We start from the raw sequence: 14,578 nt of genomic DNA, 5'->3' as shown, positions 1-14,578 counted from the left end.
TATGACTTTTGTTGACATAATACACTTTTTATGTTAAACCATTTAAAGACATGGTTTTGGTTAGTTTCAAACTTCGGATTCTGAGCCAGTATCTGGTTATGAGGTATACGCTCTACTAGGTGAGCTAGGTAGGATGAATTCTATAGTCTTACTATCCTAGTATGACTATATTTGACACAGAATGTTATGATATGGCTTTATTATAATTCCTTTTTTCAACATACTATACTATGACTTTTTTCAACATGCTATACTATGACTTTTTTCAACATGCTATACTATGACTTTTTTCAACATACTATACTATGACTTTTTTCAACATGCTATACTATGACTTTTTTCAACATACTATACTATGACTTTTTTCAACAAGCTATACTATGACTTTTTTCAACATACTATACTGTGACATTTTTCGACATTCTATACTATGACTTTTTTCGACATGCTATACTATGACTTTTTTCGACCTGCTATAGTATGACATTTTTCATGACGTTTTTTGACCTGCAATATTACGACTTTTTTTCAACATGCTATACTATGACTTTTTTCAACATACTATACTATGACTTTTTTCAACAAGCTATACTATGACTTTTTTCAACATGCTATACTATGACTTTTTTCAACATGCTATACTATGACTTTTTTCAACATGCTATACTATGACTTTTTTCAACATGCTATACTATGACTTTTTTCAACATGCTATACTATGACTTTTTTCAACATGCTATACTATGACTTTTTTCAACATGCTATACTATGACTTTATTCATGACTTTTTTTTAAACATGCAATACTATGACTTTTTTGTCACTTTTGTTGACGTAATACACTTTTTATATTAAACCATTAAAAGACATGGTTTGGTTTTGAACTTCAGATTTTGAGACAGTACCTGTTTATAAGGCATACATTCTACTAGGTGAGCTAGGTGTGATGAATTCTACACTCTTACTATCCTAGTATGACTATATTTGACACAGAATGTTATAATATGGCTTTATTATAATTCCTTTTTTCGACATGCTATACTATGACTTTTTTATGACTTTTTTCAACATGTTATACTATGACTTTTTTCGACATGCTATAGTATGACATTTTTCATGACGTTTTTCGACATGCTATAGTATGACATTTTTCATGACGTTTTTCGACATGCTATAGTATGACATTTTTCATGACGTTTTTCGACATGCAATATTATGACTTTTTTTTAAACATGCAACACTATGACTTTTTGTTGACATAATACACTTTTTATGTTAAACCATTTAAAGACATGGTTTTGGTTGGTTTTGAACTTCCAATTCTGAGCCAGTATCTGGTTATGAGGTATATGTTCTACTAGGTGAGTTAATCATCTGAGTGACTTCTAGTCTGAATAACTATAGCTTTACTATCATAGTATGATTATATTTGAAACAGAATCTTATGATATGGCTATAGTATAATTCCTCTTTTCCACATGCTAAACTTGTACTTTTTCATGACTTTTTTCGACCTGCTACTATGACTTTTTTCGTGACTTTTTTTCAAACATGCAATACTATGACTTTTGTTGACATAATACACTTTTTATGTTAAACCATTTAAAGACATGGTTTTGGTTAGTTTCAAACTTCGGATTCTGAGCCAGTATCTGGTTATGAGGCATACGCTCTACTAGGTGAGCTAGGTAGGATGAATTCTATAGTCTTACTATCCTAGTATGACTATATTTGACACAGAATGTTATGATATGGCTTTATTATAATTCCTTTTTTCAACATACTATACTATGACTTTTTTCAACATGCTATACTATGACTTTTTTCAACAAGCTATACTATGACTTTTTTCAACATACTATACTGTGACATTTTTCGACATGTTATACTATGACTTTTTTCAACATACTATACAATGACATTTTTCGACATTCTATACTATGACTTTTTTCGACATGCTATACTATGACTTTATTCATGACTTTTTTTTAAACATGCAATACTATGACTTTTTTGTCACTTTTGTTGACGTAATACACTTTTTATGTTAAACCATTAAAAGACATGGTTTGGTTTTGAACTTCAGATTTTGAGACAGTACCTGTTTATAAGGCATACATTCTACTAGGTGAGCTAGGTGTGATGAATTCTACACTCTTACTATCCTAGTATGACTATATTTGACACAGAATGTTATAATATGGCTTTATTATAATTCCTTTTTTCGACATGCTATACTATGACTTTTTTATGACTTTTTTCGACATGTTATACTATGACTTTTTTATGACTTTTTTCGACATGTTATACTATGACTTTTTTTGACATGCTATACTATGACTTTTTCATGACTTTTTTCGACATGCTATAGTATGACATTTTTCATGACGTTTTTCGACATGCAATATTATGACTTTTTTCGACATGCTATACTATGACATTTTTCATGACTTTTCTTTAAACATGCAATACTATGACTTTTTTGTCACTTTTGCTGACATAATACACTTTTTATGTTAAACCATTTAAAGACATGGTTTTGGCTGGTTTTGAACTTCGAATTCTAAGCCAGTATCTGGTTATAAAGCATACGTTCTACTAGGTGAGCTAGATGGGATGAATAACAATAGTCTTACTATCCTAGTATGACTATATTTTACACAGAATGTCATGATATAGCTTTATTATAATTCCTTTTTTCAACATGCTATACTATGACTTTTTTCAACATGCTATACTATGACTTTTTTATGACTTTTTTCGACATACTATACTATGACTTTTTTTGACATGCTATACTATGACTTTTTTGTCTTGTTTGTAATGTATTCATTAATTTATCAATGATTTACAGAATTATTGAATGAACGTGACGTCCTATCACGTTCACCGGAACTTTGCTCTTATTTTGAAGTCATTTCTTACACGCTACTACCGTAATGCCTTGTACATATGCGCACCGCAAAATAACGTCCTTGCTAGCTTCATCGCAGTGCCTTCTTTGTAGTTCCCTGCGTGACAATTGTGTGGGTGAGTTAGTTCAATCAAACTCTACAGGAATGCTACTTTAGCGTCCTGGGCTGAAGATACGAGTCGCCATGATTATATTGATTACCTGGAATAAAACAGGACATCTTTGAAATCCTTTAAACGTTGTTTTACTTCACTACAATGACGTGCTGTCGTTTTTGAAGACACGTGCTCACTGCGGGAAGTTCACAATAATCAAGCTTCGTATTTCCGATTTTATTCCTCGAACATTTGAAGGCAGCACGCAGGCTCCAGCACCCTCCGGGAGCTTCCGGCTCGACTGAACCGGACAGGTGTCCGACTGAACGGCCCCGGTGCTCCGCGGTAGTGAGTGTTTGTTTTATTCATCGGCTTTAGAAACCACCATGACATGCTTGTGGAGTTATCGTTGCTGCAACAACAACAACAACAACAAACGCATATCCCGGGCGTCGACGTTTTATTGCGTTTCTGCACCGTTTGTAAGCACTTTCTGCACCCCCACTCGACCGTAGAGAGACACAGCAGCAGCAGCAGCAGCAGCAGCAGCGTCGTCTCGAGGAGGGGCATCCCCCTGCTGCTGTTTATTACGAGAGAGGACGCGACACAAATCACAGGAGTCGAGTCAGAGGCGGACAAGAGCGAACATGTTCGAGGCGAGAGGAATCCCCTTCGTCCTGCTCGACGCGGCCTGTCTGATCCTAGGTATGCGTCTCACTCACTTGTTTGTTGCAGCTATTATAAGCCGATTTGTTGCCCTGATATAATCCCTCTGTTTGGGATATTTAACGGATTGCCATCACGTGAAGGGAGTGGTAAATGTTCAGCTGCACGCGTAGTGCAGTCACTGTAGTTAAGCTTATGTTTTAATTTCATAGTTAAGTGTAAATGTGATTTGCGATATCTGTGTAACATCTTTCTAGGTAGGCTGTGCAGTTGATATATTATTTTCAATCAATAATCCCACCTTCTTTTGTTTCCATTGTATGCAAATGAGTGCATGTTTCAGATGCTCATAGGCAATCTAATGGTTAATATTGATGTTTTCTTGAGTGCAACAATATGAAATAATCCGCATATGCTTGCCTGTCTTATGAACACACGTGCGTTTTTACTCTTTTATTCAAGGTGTCGCTGAGAATCATTGTTATGAATGGAATTGATCCCTCCCAGGCTCATGTTTTAAACCCACTCACCCACGGTCCCTGATTCACGCATCCACACCTCATTACACGGGAGAGCACCTGTACTCTGAGCCTGCGGTCAGAACATTAAAGATGGTGAACTTTGTCGGACAGTGTGGTGACGCTTCAAAGCTCAAAGTCTCTGAGTCTTTACATCTGAATATATGAATCATTGTGTGAGTGCGCTCAGGGCTTTAGAGTTTAGGGTCTCTGGGCCGTAAGTCCTTTTTTAAAAGTCTGATTATGAATGATTAAATGTCCACAGAATATTAACGCGTGGACAAAACACTGGTGTGGTTTTTCTACAAAAGAGTTGAATTAGCCCTGAAGAAAATCCAGAATCTATGGATATGCAAATATCTGTTTGTTTATGAGTGGAGAGGGATTTTAACATATTGCTTCACTTCAATATTTCATAGTGCACACGCGCTGTTAGCACTGAGAACCTGTATGACTGGACCGACTCGGTTTTTCTGTTTGGATGACTGATGATTATTCTGCTAATGACACAGACTATTAGATTATAACCGACTATTAGATTACAACCGACTATTAGATTACAACCGAGCATCTGCAGCGATCTGTTTGCAGACTGAGGCAGCTGCATGTGACTAAACGCGCACATGCATGAGGTTCGACTCCAAAGCCTGATGCGTGTGAGAACAGAGGAGGGTTTTGTGTTCTGAAGTGCATAAAGTGCTCGGAGAGGGTTTGTAATTCCTGAGATGTTTTATTTCTGTTATAATATACACACTCTCTTTTGTTTTTCTTTCTGCCCGTGCGTTTGTCTTGGGGAGTCAGTTGCACAGTTGTGAGAGAGTTAAAGTGTTGCACGGCTTCCTGCTGCGGTTCTGAAGAGACTCGGTGGTCCTGAAGAGACTCGGTGGTTCTGAAGAGACTCGGTGGTCCTGAAGAGACTCGGTGGTTCTGAAGAGACTCGGTGGTCCTGAAGAGACTCGGTGGTCCTGCCGCTCCGTCCCGCGTGCGCCTCTGTCGCGACTCTCTGCCATTTTCAGCTGTTGCAGCCGATCAATTTAGTGTGGCACAGCTGACCGCGGCAACAGCTGCACAAACGGCAGGCCGAATTAAGAAGTAGTTTATAGGAAGTGTGTGTGTGTGTGTGTGTGTGTGTGTGTGTGTGTGTGTGTGTGTGTGTGTGTTAATGTACATTACAGCTCATTTTCTGCTTGAATAGACAAAAAAACCGATGCATTTCCCCGACTATGCCCTGTGCTAAACGGGCCAATAATAATAATAATAGTAATAAGAGAGAAATGACAGCAGCCTTCCATCCAGACTTTGAGCTGATCTGTTATCTTTATGGTATTATTATCTATAGGGAGTGCTTAGCTTGTGTCCACAGCTCCCTTCACACCAGAGTCAGTGAGTCAAGCTTCTTCTCTCATTTCTGTCACACAGATTTAATTATGTGTTTTGACGCTGAAGAGCACCACCGTCCTCTCGCGTCAGACTCTTTGTGTTTCGCCTCCTCCTCCTCCTCCTCCTCCTCCTTCCTCCTCTGCCATGCTTGTTGTTGTTCCTCCCTCTCCAGTGGTAACTTCTCCTGATCTCTTCGTCCACAGGGGGTCTGCCTCTGGCAGCCTTTAACCTGGGTAAGATCCACCCCTACCAGAGGGGCTTTTTCTGTAACGACGAAAGCATCAAGTACCCTTTCCACAGCAGCACCATAACCTCCACGGTGCTCTACACTGTGGGCTTCGCCCTGCCCATTAGCTGCGTAAGTAGGCGTCGATCGGCGGCCGGTCTCCTGAAGAACATGTCGACTTGTCCATCGCAGGTGTCACCAGATGACTGTGACTGCTGCGCTCTGTGCGACGCAGCCATTGTTCTTATAGATGACCTGTGATGGCGAGTCACAATGTGCTCTGTGAGACAGGCCTGCAGGGACTGATGGACCGGTCTGTCAACGGATCCACTCATTTCCAGAGCCTAACTTAGGAAGAGTTGTAACACAGAAGCTGCTAACAGTAGCACACAGCTACCTGGTACTGACATCAGATCTGCACCGAGTGTTTTATTTAGTGCTGCTTCTCGCAGCGTGAGGCTTGTGACATTTTCTTTTTAGTTATTCACCAACATCAGCTCTTCCAGTTTGTGTATCAAGAGCTGAAAGGAGGATGTCCACTTAAAAACAACGTTGGGAAATGTTCAATCACGTCGCGTCCACACACACATTTCAACCGTTGAGTTTAGTTTGCATCTCAGCTGCTACTGCTGCATTTATGAATGTTTGAATGTATGATAACGTGAAGTAAGGCCAGGCATTTCGTTTTTAATGTTAATCTATTGCGTGCTGCTTTAAATAGCTGGAACGCTCCTCTGTGTTTGGAGAAAGACAGATGCAGAAGTGTTGCCGGTGTGTGTGTGTGTGTGTGTGTGTGTGTGTGTGTGTGTGTGTGTGTGTGTGTGTGTGTGTGTGTGTGTGTGTGTGCGTGTGCGTCTGCCTTCTGTTGCTGCTTTGTTGTATCAGTGATTTATCTCTTCCATCTCCCGTCTGTAGTATTTATGTATGGTGAGTAATCTAAACCCCGCTCTGTCACACTTTTCCTTTGGTCTCATTGCAGTCTAAATTTAAACGAGTCACTGCGTCGCTCCCCGTCTGCCGATGGAAGGTGTTGCAGAAAATGTGGCAATTTCAAAAGCGGAGAGTTTTCAGGAAGAGGCAGAGTGTTGGTAGAGTAGAGACAAAGAGGAAACAAAGAGCAGGACTTTGTGAGACAGGAAGTGAACGACGACGTGTGTCTCTACGAGTGTTCTGGTCACGTTCTGTCCTCTCTCATCTTTGGCTTTTGTCACTTTAACCACTAATATCTGCACACTGGTGTTCCTCCAGAGGATGCAACTCTCACATGGCTGCTGTCTCCTCCTGTTGCATCATGGGTAGGGGGTTCTAAGGGCCCAGTGACATGTTCTAGTAACCTGTATTTTGTCCCCTTTTTTTGTTTTTTCTCTCGTTGCTTCTCTGCTATAGCTGGACTTCCGTTTGTAATACTCAATGTGCTGCACAGTCCTTTCCACCGGGGCTTTTTCTGTAATGACGATTCAATCAAGTACCCCCTTAAAGAAGACACCATTTCCTATCAGTTGTTAGGAGGTGTTATGATTCCCGTCACAATACTCACTGTAAGTGCATCTGTTTTGTTTCCTGCTAATGGTTCTCTGTTTGACTTGTGTTTTTTGTACAGCTGTGTCCTCTTTAACACTCCTAACGTCTGTCTTAACCCACGGTCGCCGCTAAATGCATGACTCTGTAATACTCGAGTGTGTTTTTAATGGCCTGCATGAGCCACCGCTGCCATTAACTGTGAGCTAATTTGCTAACTGCATGTTGTGGAAAATGTTTTTTGGGTGACCTGAGGTGAACCTTTTACTTTGAAACTCTGCAGCCCTAAATTAAGTCTGCAGCCGCAACAGTTAGCAGAACGACAGTCGACAGGACGCAGCGGTGACTTCGGTCATCGGCTGCTGAACGGAATTAAAATAAAACCGTGATGACTCTTAAAGAGAAAAGTTCAGAACACAAACACAAACACGTTCCATACTGCATTCATATACACTCTGTAGATGCAGTACGTTAACTTACAGCAGCTTTGTGAAGAACAGACTCCTTTAATCTTCAGTGACCCATCGTTCTCTCAGTGAATGATTTTAAAGCTAACAGCTGTAGCATTAGCCTCTTGATGAACACACACGTTCACTTCAACCCTGACAGGAGTGTCATCCTCCTGTGTTTAATTCAGAATGAACGCAGAACGTACGAGCTCCGGAATCTTTCTCTGTGAGATCCAAACAGATCTAATAATTGGAGCAAATAAAATGCATATTATTTTAAGTGGACATCATCCTGAGGCCAACGATATTTCACAACATTATGTTCTGTATTTGTGTCAGATGAGCATTCCTCTATAATGTGAAGGAGATTGTATTTAAAGGAATTGTTTGACGTTTTTAGAAATTTTGAAGCTGGATTCCACTCATATCTGTTATGAGAAGCTAGAGCCAGCAGAGGGTTAGCTTAGTTCAGCAGAAAGAAGTCTGCCCACCAGCTGCTCTACAGCTCGCTGATTAACATCTTGTGCGTTGAAACGGTTCAGTAACTGAAGTGGTGCAGATACCCTGACTTCTACGTCAGTCTTTATGCTAAGCTAAGCTAACTGGCTGCTGGTGGTAGTGGCTGTTCAGCGTGCAGACATTAGAGTCACACTGATTTGCAAATGCGTGAATCCCAAAAGGTCAAACTGTTCCTTTAAACACTATTGCACAGAGATCAGGGAGTGTTTTAGGCTCTGGAGTTGATTTCATTTCATTTGTAGTTTTTTGTGTTTCTGTACAATCCTCTAACTCTGTATCCCCCCCCCCCCCCCCCCCCCTCCTTCCAGATGATATTTGGCGAGTGCCTTTCAGTTTATCTAAAGCGCATCAAGTCCAAGTCTTCTTTCGGCTGCTACATTTCCTGTGTTTACAAAGCCATCGGCACGTTCCTGTTCGGCGCCGCGATGAGCCAGTCTCTGACCGACATAGCCAAGTACTCTATTGGCCGTCTCAGGCCGCACTTCCTGGATGTGTGCAGACCCGATTGGCAGCTCATCAACTGCTCATTGGGGGAGTACGTTGAAGACTTCACCTGCAGTGGAAACGCCAAGATGGTCAATGAGGGCAGGTGTGTATCGCTCTACCTCCCAAACTTGTTTTACGGCATTTGGAAATGAATGGATGAATCCACCGGCAGCTTGTTCTCATAACGGATTCATCGTTTTAGTCATTCTTCAACATGTTCTGGTTCCAGATTTTGGAACGTGAGGATTTTTCTCAAAATAGATGCGGAAGATTGAAACGACAGTTTTCACTCACTTAACCTTTCATAGAGAAAACAATGCGTTTATGATTAAGTGTCAGATTAATTGATGATGTAATCACCAAGTGCAGCCCTGGATTAACTCATGAATGATTTAGTTCAGTTGATTTCAGATGCTTGCTGTTGAATTAGCCCCTCTCACTCTGGGTTTTTGTTTCGTTGCCTAACGGATTAGTGAAATCTGGCTCTAACCCTCTGTTCACTCCATTGTTCTGCAACTCGCTCGTGGTCTAAAGCACAAAGAGCGAAGGTCAAACGTGTCACTGACCGACGATTACTTAGTTGATTAATGATGGCGATGGAAGCGCTGTTATGGCAGAACATTGTGAAGTTGCGCAACTTCTAGTTTCGGGTCAATATCTGCACTCGGACGATGCAGCGGAGGATTGAATAATATGACGGGAATGTGGATCTCGTTTCTGTCTCTTATCAGCTCAGAGCAGAAGGAAGCGTGGAGGGCGGGGAGGATATCCACTTCTCATTCTGATGAAGCAGCGCAGTAATTCTAGAAGCGGAGGCCTGAATAGTGACATCAGCTGTGCAGATTGTTTCAGGGTTAGGAAGGTTTTATTATGGGCTGTGAGAAACGCTCGAGCCTCTTCTACTCAGTTCTGCTTAACGGTGAAGCAGGTTGTTCTGCTTAAAGGGTGGAGTGTATTTAGTTCTCTTAAAGCAGAAGTTTGTTTATATGAATGTAGAATAATGAGACAAAATAAGGATCGAGTGTGGTGTGGTGTGTGTGTGTGTGTGTGTGGTGCTAGTCTCTAATGGAGGAAATGAGCAGCAGCAGCAGGAGGAGGAGGAGAGGAGAGGAGAGGAGGAGGAGGAGGAGGAGAGGACGGAGCATGTCGGGTCTCCTGCTCAGGATCATCTTACTGTAACGTGATTCTTCTTTGGCTTGGTTTCATTTCCAGAGGACAGAAGAGGCGTCCATGTCTTCGTCCATGTTTGTTTGTTTTTGAGAGAAAGACCAACTTTCAGGTTCTCAGTGGTTGAGAGTTCTGAACAACACTCAGTGGATTCTGTTGACACGGAGCGAGTGGAGCCCTCACAGGGTCGGACCATCCTGCAGCTTTAATGCGATGTCCGGAGGTCAGCATTACTGTTTAATGTGCCTGTTGGGGGTTCTAACCACGGCCCGCTGGATCGTCCTCTAACAAACAGTCATGGTGCTGAAACAACAAGCGGAGTGAACACTGATTTCAGGATGTTCTGCTTCGCTGCACGTCTTACATGTAGAAAGCGAGGGAGCTGAAAACACAGGGCTTTGTGACGGACACTGTTTACCTTTTTGTCTGATATTTCACAGACTTCAGCTGGTGAATGAACGTTCATGTTCATGTTCATGTCCACAACTGCAACAAGCTCACGTAGCTGTCGGTGGTGCCGGCCGATAATTCAATGGAATCGTATATCGTGATACACAACTACGTTAATGATGATGACATCCACACGCTAACCATTCGGAGAGTTCACGGCATTGTACAAAAATAGTCTTTACCGTGTGGTTAATTCATATAGAGACTATATATGTGTTAAATCACCAGCAAACATGCTACATCATGATATATATATCTATATCTATATCTCTCGTTATTGAGAGGTGAAGTGATCTGTATAGAACATTTTGTCCACGACGTTCAGCCCTACCTGTCAGTGACCATCGTCTCCTCCTTTAACGGTCGTGTCTTTAATGGTGAATATGATAGCGTGTCTCAGTGTCTTCACATTTGTTTTGTCTTTCAGTTATTTAAGCGCAGAGGGAATTGTTGAGCAATGCTTTTGTCTCTGTTTCAGGCTCTCCTTCTACTCCGGCCACTCCTCTTTTTCCATGTACTGCATGCTGTTCCTGGCTGTAAGTACCTAAACTAGTTACACATTGATCTGCAGTCATTATTCACTGGAGCGTTGTCTTCAAAGGAGCTTCTTGAACCAATTATTGTAAACATCAAGCTCCCAAACACAATGTGATGGTTACACTAATAAGTCAAGCTTAAAGGAATAGTTTGACACTTTTTGAAATACTGTTTTCTGAGCGATAGAAGAACCAGCCCAGCTGTCTCCCTGTTTCCAGTCTTTATGCTATGCTAAGCTAACAGCCTGCTACGTAGCTGTAGCCTTTCCTTTAACAGACGTTAATGGTATTGATCTTCTCCTCCAACTCTTGGTAAGACGACTAATGAGTCTATTTCCCAAGATGCTAAAATATCGCTTCAAACTGCAGCGCTTTGAGATTCGTCTTTGATTCGTCTTTGATGACGGTCGTCCTGCTCAGAGAAGCCTCTGTTGTGTTTGTCCAGAGCTGATTTTACTGCCCGGCCCTGATCGACTCGACCGGCTGCTGATTCATTCAGCACCAGCAGATATAAATAGATGCAGGGACAAAGTCCTGGCACCGACATGAAGCTCCCGCTCCCTCTTCTCTTGAGTGGAACTCCAAGTATGAGCGGCAGCAGCTGACATTTAAACGTTCACCTACAAATCCAGGGAGTGTTTTGTTTTTTTTGTCTGTTGTCCCACAATGAGATGACAGCTTTAGTGTCACGTGAAGAGCAACGTGGATCTGGATGAAGCTCGTTTGTCCTCGATTTTGAAACGACAACAACAAAAACATGTTTTCAATACAAACACGAGTTTTGAACATGGCGTTGAGCTGACCGGAGATCCCCGCAGCGATCATCCAGTAGTCCTCTTCCTGTGTCTCTGTCTCAGCTCTACCTGCAGGCCCGGCTCCAGGTGGAATGGGCGAGGCTGTTGAGACCCACCATCCAGTTTTTCCTGATCGCTGCCTCGGTGTTCACGGGACTGTCGAGGGTGTCCGACTACAAGCATCACTGGAGCGACGTGCTGACGGGGCTCCTGCAGGGGGCTCTCATGGCTCTGCTGGTGGTGAGGGATGAGTCTGGTTTCTTTTTACCTGTTATTAGATGCAAACTCTCATGTCTGTCAGCCAGGAGGTGTTTGGCTTGGAGTAGCATGAACACCGGATGGAGGCTGGAAGCTGCTTGCATAGCTCAGTGCGGCATTTAGAGGCGACACACACACACACACACACACACACACACACACACACACACACACACACACACACACACACACACACACACACACACACACACACACACACACACACACACACCAATCTCTCGTGTCTTTGGCAGACAGTTGTGTGTCCATGTAGGACCTCATCGCTCACAATCAGCAGCCAGTTGAATAACATAGTTTCCAATGCCTTTGATGCACTACAGCAGGAAGCTCAAAGATATTCAATAAGTCTACGTAATTTCTATTTTAAATTAAAAAGTATTCTCATTTTTGTTAAACATAATAAATATGGTGTTATTATTCGCATTAATCTTCACCAAACAAAGTCTGAAGTCTGTGATGTGTAGGACATCTCATATTTAATATATGTTGACTCAACTTTAACTAACATTGAGCCTCCTGTTTTAGGCCATATTGTGACTTTTGATGTGACATACTATACTTTGTTGTGCCATTTTAAAAGACGTACTATGACTTTTTTTTTTACATACTATTATATTTTTGTGATGTACTATATAATGATTTGTTTATGACTTACTATATCATGAAAGAACCAGGATAGCTGTTTCCAGTTTTGAATGCTAAGCCAAATGTCTCCATGCATCTTTTTTGACTTCTCCTCCTGTGTCTTGCAGGTCTTCTGCGTGTCTGACTTTTTCAAGCCACGCGTCGAGGTCCGTAAAGACGAGGACGTCCCGCACACGACCCTGCAGGAGGCGACCAACGGAAACTTTGAGAGTCCAAACTAAGCTGAGAGGAGAGGAGGAGGAGGAGGAGGAGGAGGACCCCTCTCCGCCCAAAACACGCCCCCAGGATCCCGGCTCTCTAGCCTTTCATCTCACACAAATTCTCATCCGACGCCCCGCATGGATCTACATCTGGTTCTTACCTCGAGTAACTCTGCATCGGGCCCGTTCAGATTTTAAGACTTTATCATTTTTTCTCCACCTTTTTCTTTTTGAAGGATCGGGGCGACTGCCTGTCCACGCCTTGTAGACACGCCTCGGAGACCGAGACAGGTGTAGGTTAGGGGCTAGAGATTCTGTAAGGACAGAAACCATTTAGCATGCATCTATCTACTGAGCCGGTGGGAAGACTTCACTGCTACACGCGCCCACTAAAGGGTCTGACCACTGCTGCTGGGGGGGGGAGGGAGGAGGGTTGGAGACCTGTGAATGTAACCTTGCTTTGTGCTTTTACTGACCCGGCGTCAAATCTGATCCACGATGTGTTTTAGGATCAGTTTCCCGGTAGACTCCGGCACTCCTGAGACGTCTGAATCTCAGAACCGCGCCGCCTCAGGTCCAGTGTTAATTTAGGGGCCATTGATAAGAGGAACGTCTGCCTCTCGAGGCTAGACCGTGCCGGAGACCGAAGCTGATCCTAGACCAGAGAGCCGCTGCCGGCTCACTCTCCGCCTGTCTCACCTGACGTAGTCGAGGAGGAAGCCGGGCTGGTGGGAGAGGTGGAGAGCAGACGGTCAGGTTTAGTCCTGCGTTGCCTTTGCTGGACTGCTACTGCTGCTATCACAGCTCCTGTGTATCTACAGACTAATGTAACAGACAACCATGTCCTTTTGTATAACTTGTGTGTGACTAAATCATCATACAGACTTTTATTGAAAATAAGGAAAACAAAAGCCATTTTACTAACTAACATGAACAGACTCTCAGCCAGATGTATCAGTAATGTCATATTATGAACCACTGCGCTCATGTAAGCGAAAATGATGAAAGCATGAATGTTCGATGTATTCTGACTCATTCACCTGAATAAAAACCTCTTCTGTTCACATGCTGAGTCATTTATGACGCAAACACGTCACCGTGGAAACCACGCATCAAAAAGACGTTTACAAGATTCTTTTTTTTTCGACATACTATACTATGACTTTAATTTTTTAATATACTATACCTTTTTGACTTTTCTTATGACCCAACATTTAAAACACTATACTATGATTTTTCCAATTTTTATGACATTGAATTTGTTTTATTAACTTTTTGTGACTTTTTAGTGACACTACACTGACTAAAATAGGACTTTTTAATACTTTAATGAAATACTGGACTATGATGTTTTAACATTTTATTCTGACTTTGTGACATACTGTACGAGGACATTTTCTTATATCTTTTCAGGGCGTACTATACTTTATGACATACTATATTATGATTTAGAAGCCGTTTCCAGACTTTATGCTAGGCTAACTATCTCCTAAATGTAGCTTCATATCTATCATATGAACATTAGCGGTATCATTCTTTGTTTTTTTCGGAGGGTTTGGAACATTTGAATTGCTTTGAGTTTTTCCTGACCTGGAGTCGATCTCCTCAAGGATCTGATGCAGGATCAGTTTCTAGGTCTCCTCCGGCACCCAGAGAGACTGCAGCCTCCGGTCCGGTGTAAATTAAGACGCTAATTAGAGGAACGTCTGCCTCTGGAGGCTAGAGCTGATCCTAGAC

At 42.1% G+C, this 14,578-nt stretch overlaps 1 protein-coding gene across 2 annotated transcripts; it reads left to right on the top strand.

Annotated features, from left to right (window-relative positions):
* The first annotated feature begins 3,010 nt into the window (after positions 1-3,010).
* Positions 3,011-13,905, top strand: plpp1a (phospholipid phosphatase 1a). 2 transcript variants are annotated; one of them, XM_068706752.1, is made up of 6 exons: positions 3,011-3,713; positions 5,776-5,930; positions 8,593-8,873; positions 10,866-10,923; positions 11,781-11,957; positions 12,749-13,905. In XM_068706752.1, exons 1-6 carry the CDS (start codon positions 3,656-3,658, stop codon positions 12,860-12,862), a joined length of 843 nt encoding a protein of 280 aa, XP_068562853.1. In that variant the 5' UTR covers positions 3,011-3,655; the 3' UTR covers positions 12,863-13,905. The 2 variants fall into 2 exon arrangements, with proteins under 2 accessions (XP_068562853.1, XP_068562854.1); XM_068706753.1 differs by lacking the exon at positions 5,776-5,930 and adding an exon at positions 7,185-7,336 and having other exon boundaries at positions 3,537-3,713.
* The last annotated feature ends 673 nt before the right edge of the window (positions 13,906-14,578 follow it).

The sequence above is a fragment of the Cebidichthys violaceus genome, unplaced genomic scaffold (assembly GCF_023349555.1).
Source record: "Cebidichthys violaceus isolate CVI_PGR_0920_01 unplaced genomic scaffold, fCebVio1.0.p SCAF_12, whole genome shotgun sequence".
Classification (NCBI taxonomy): domain Eukaryota; kingdom Metazoa; phylum Chordata; class Actinopteri; order Perciformes; family Stichaeidae; genus Cebidichthys; species Cebidichthys violaceus.
The sequence above is the reverse complement of the archived record's forward strand: the minus strand, read 5'-3'. Positions and strand labels throughout refer to the sequence as shown.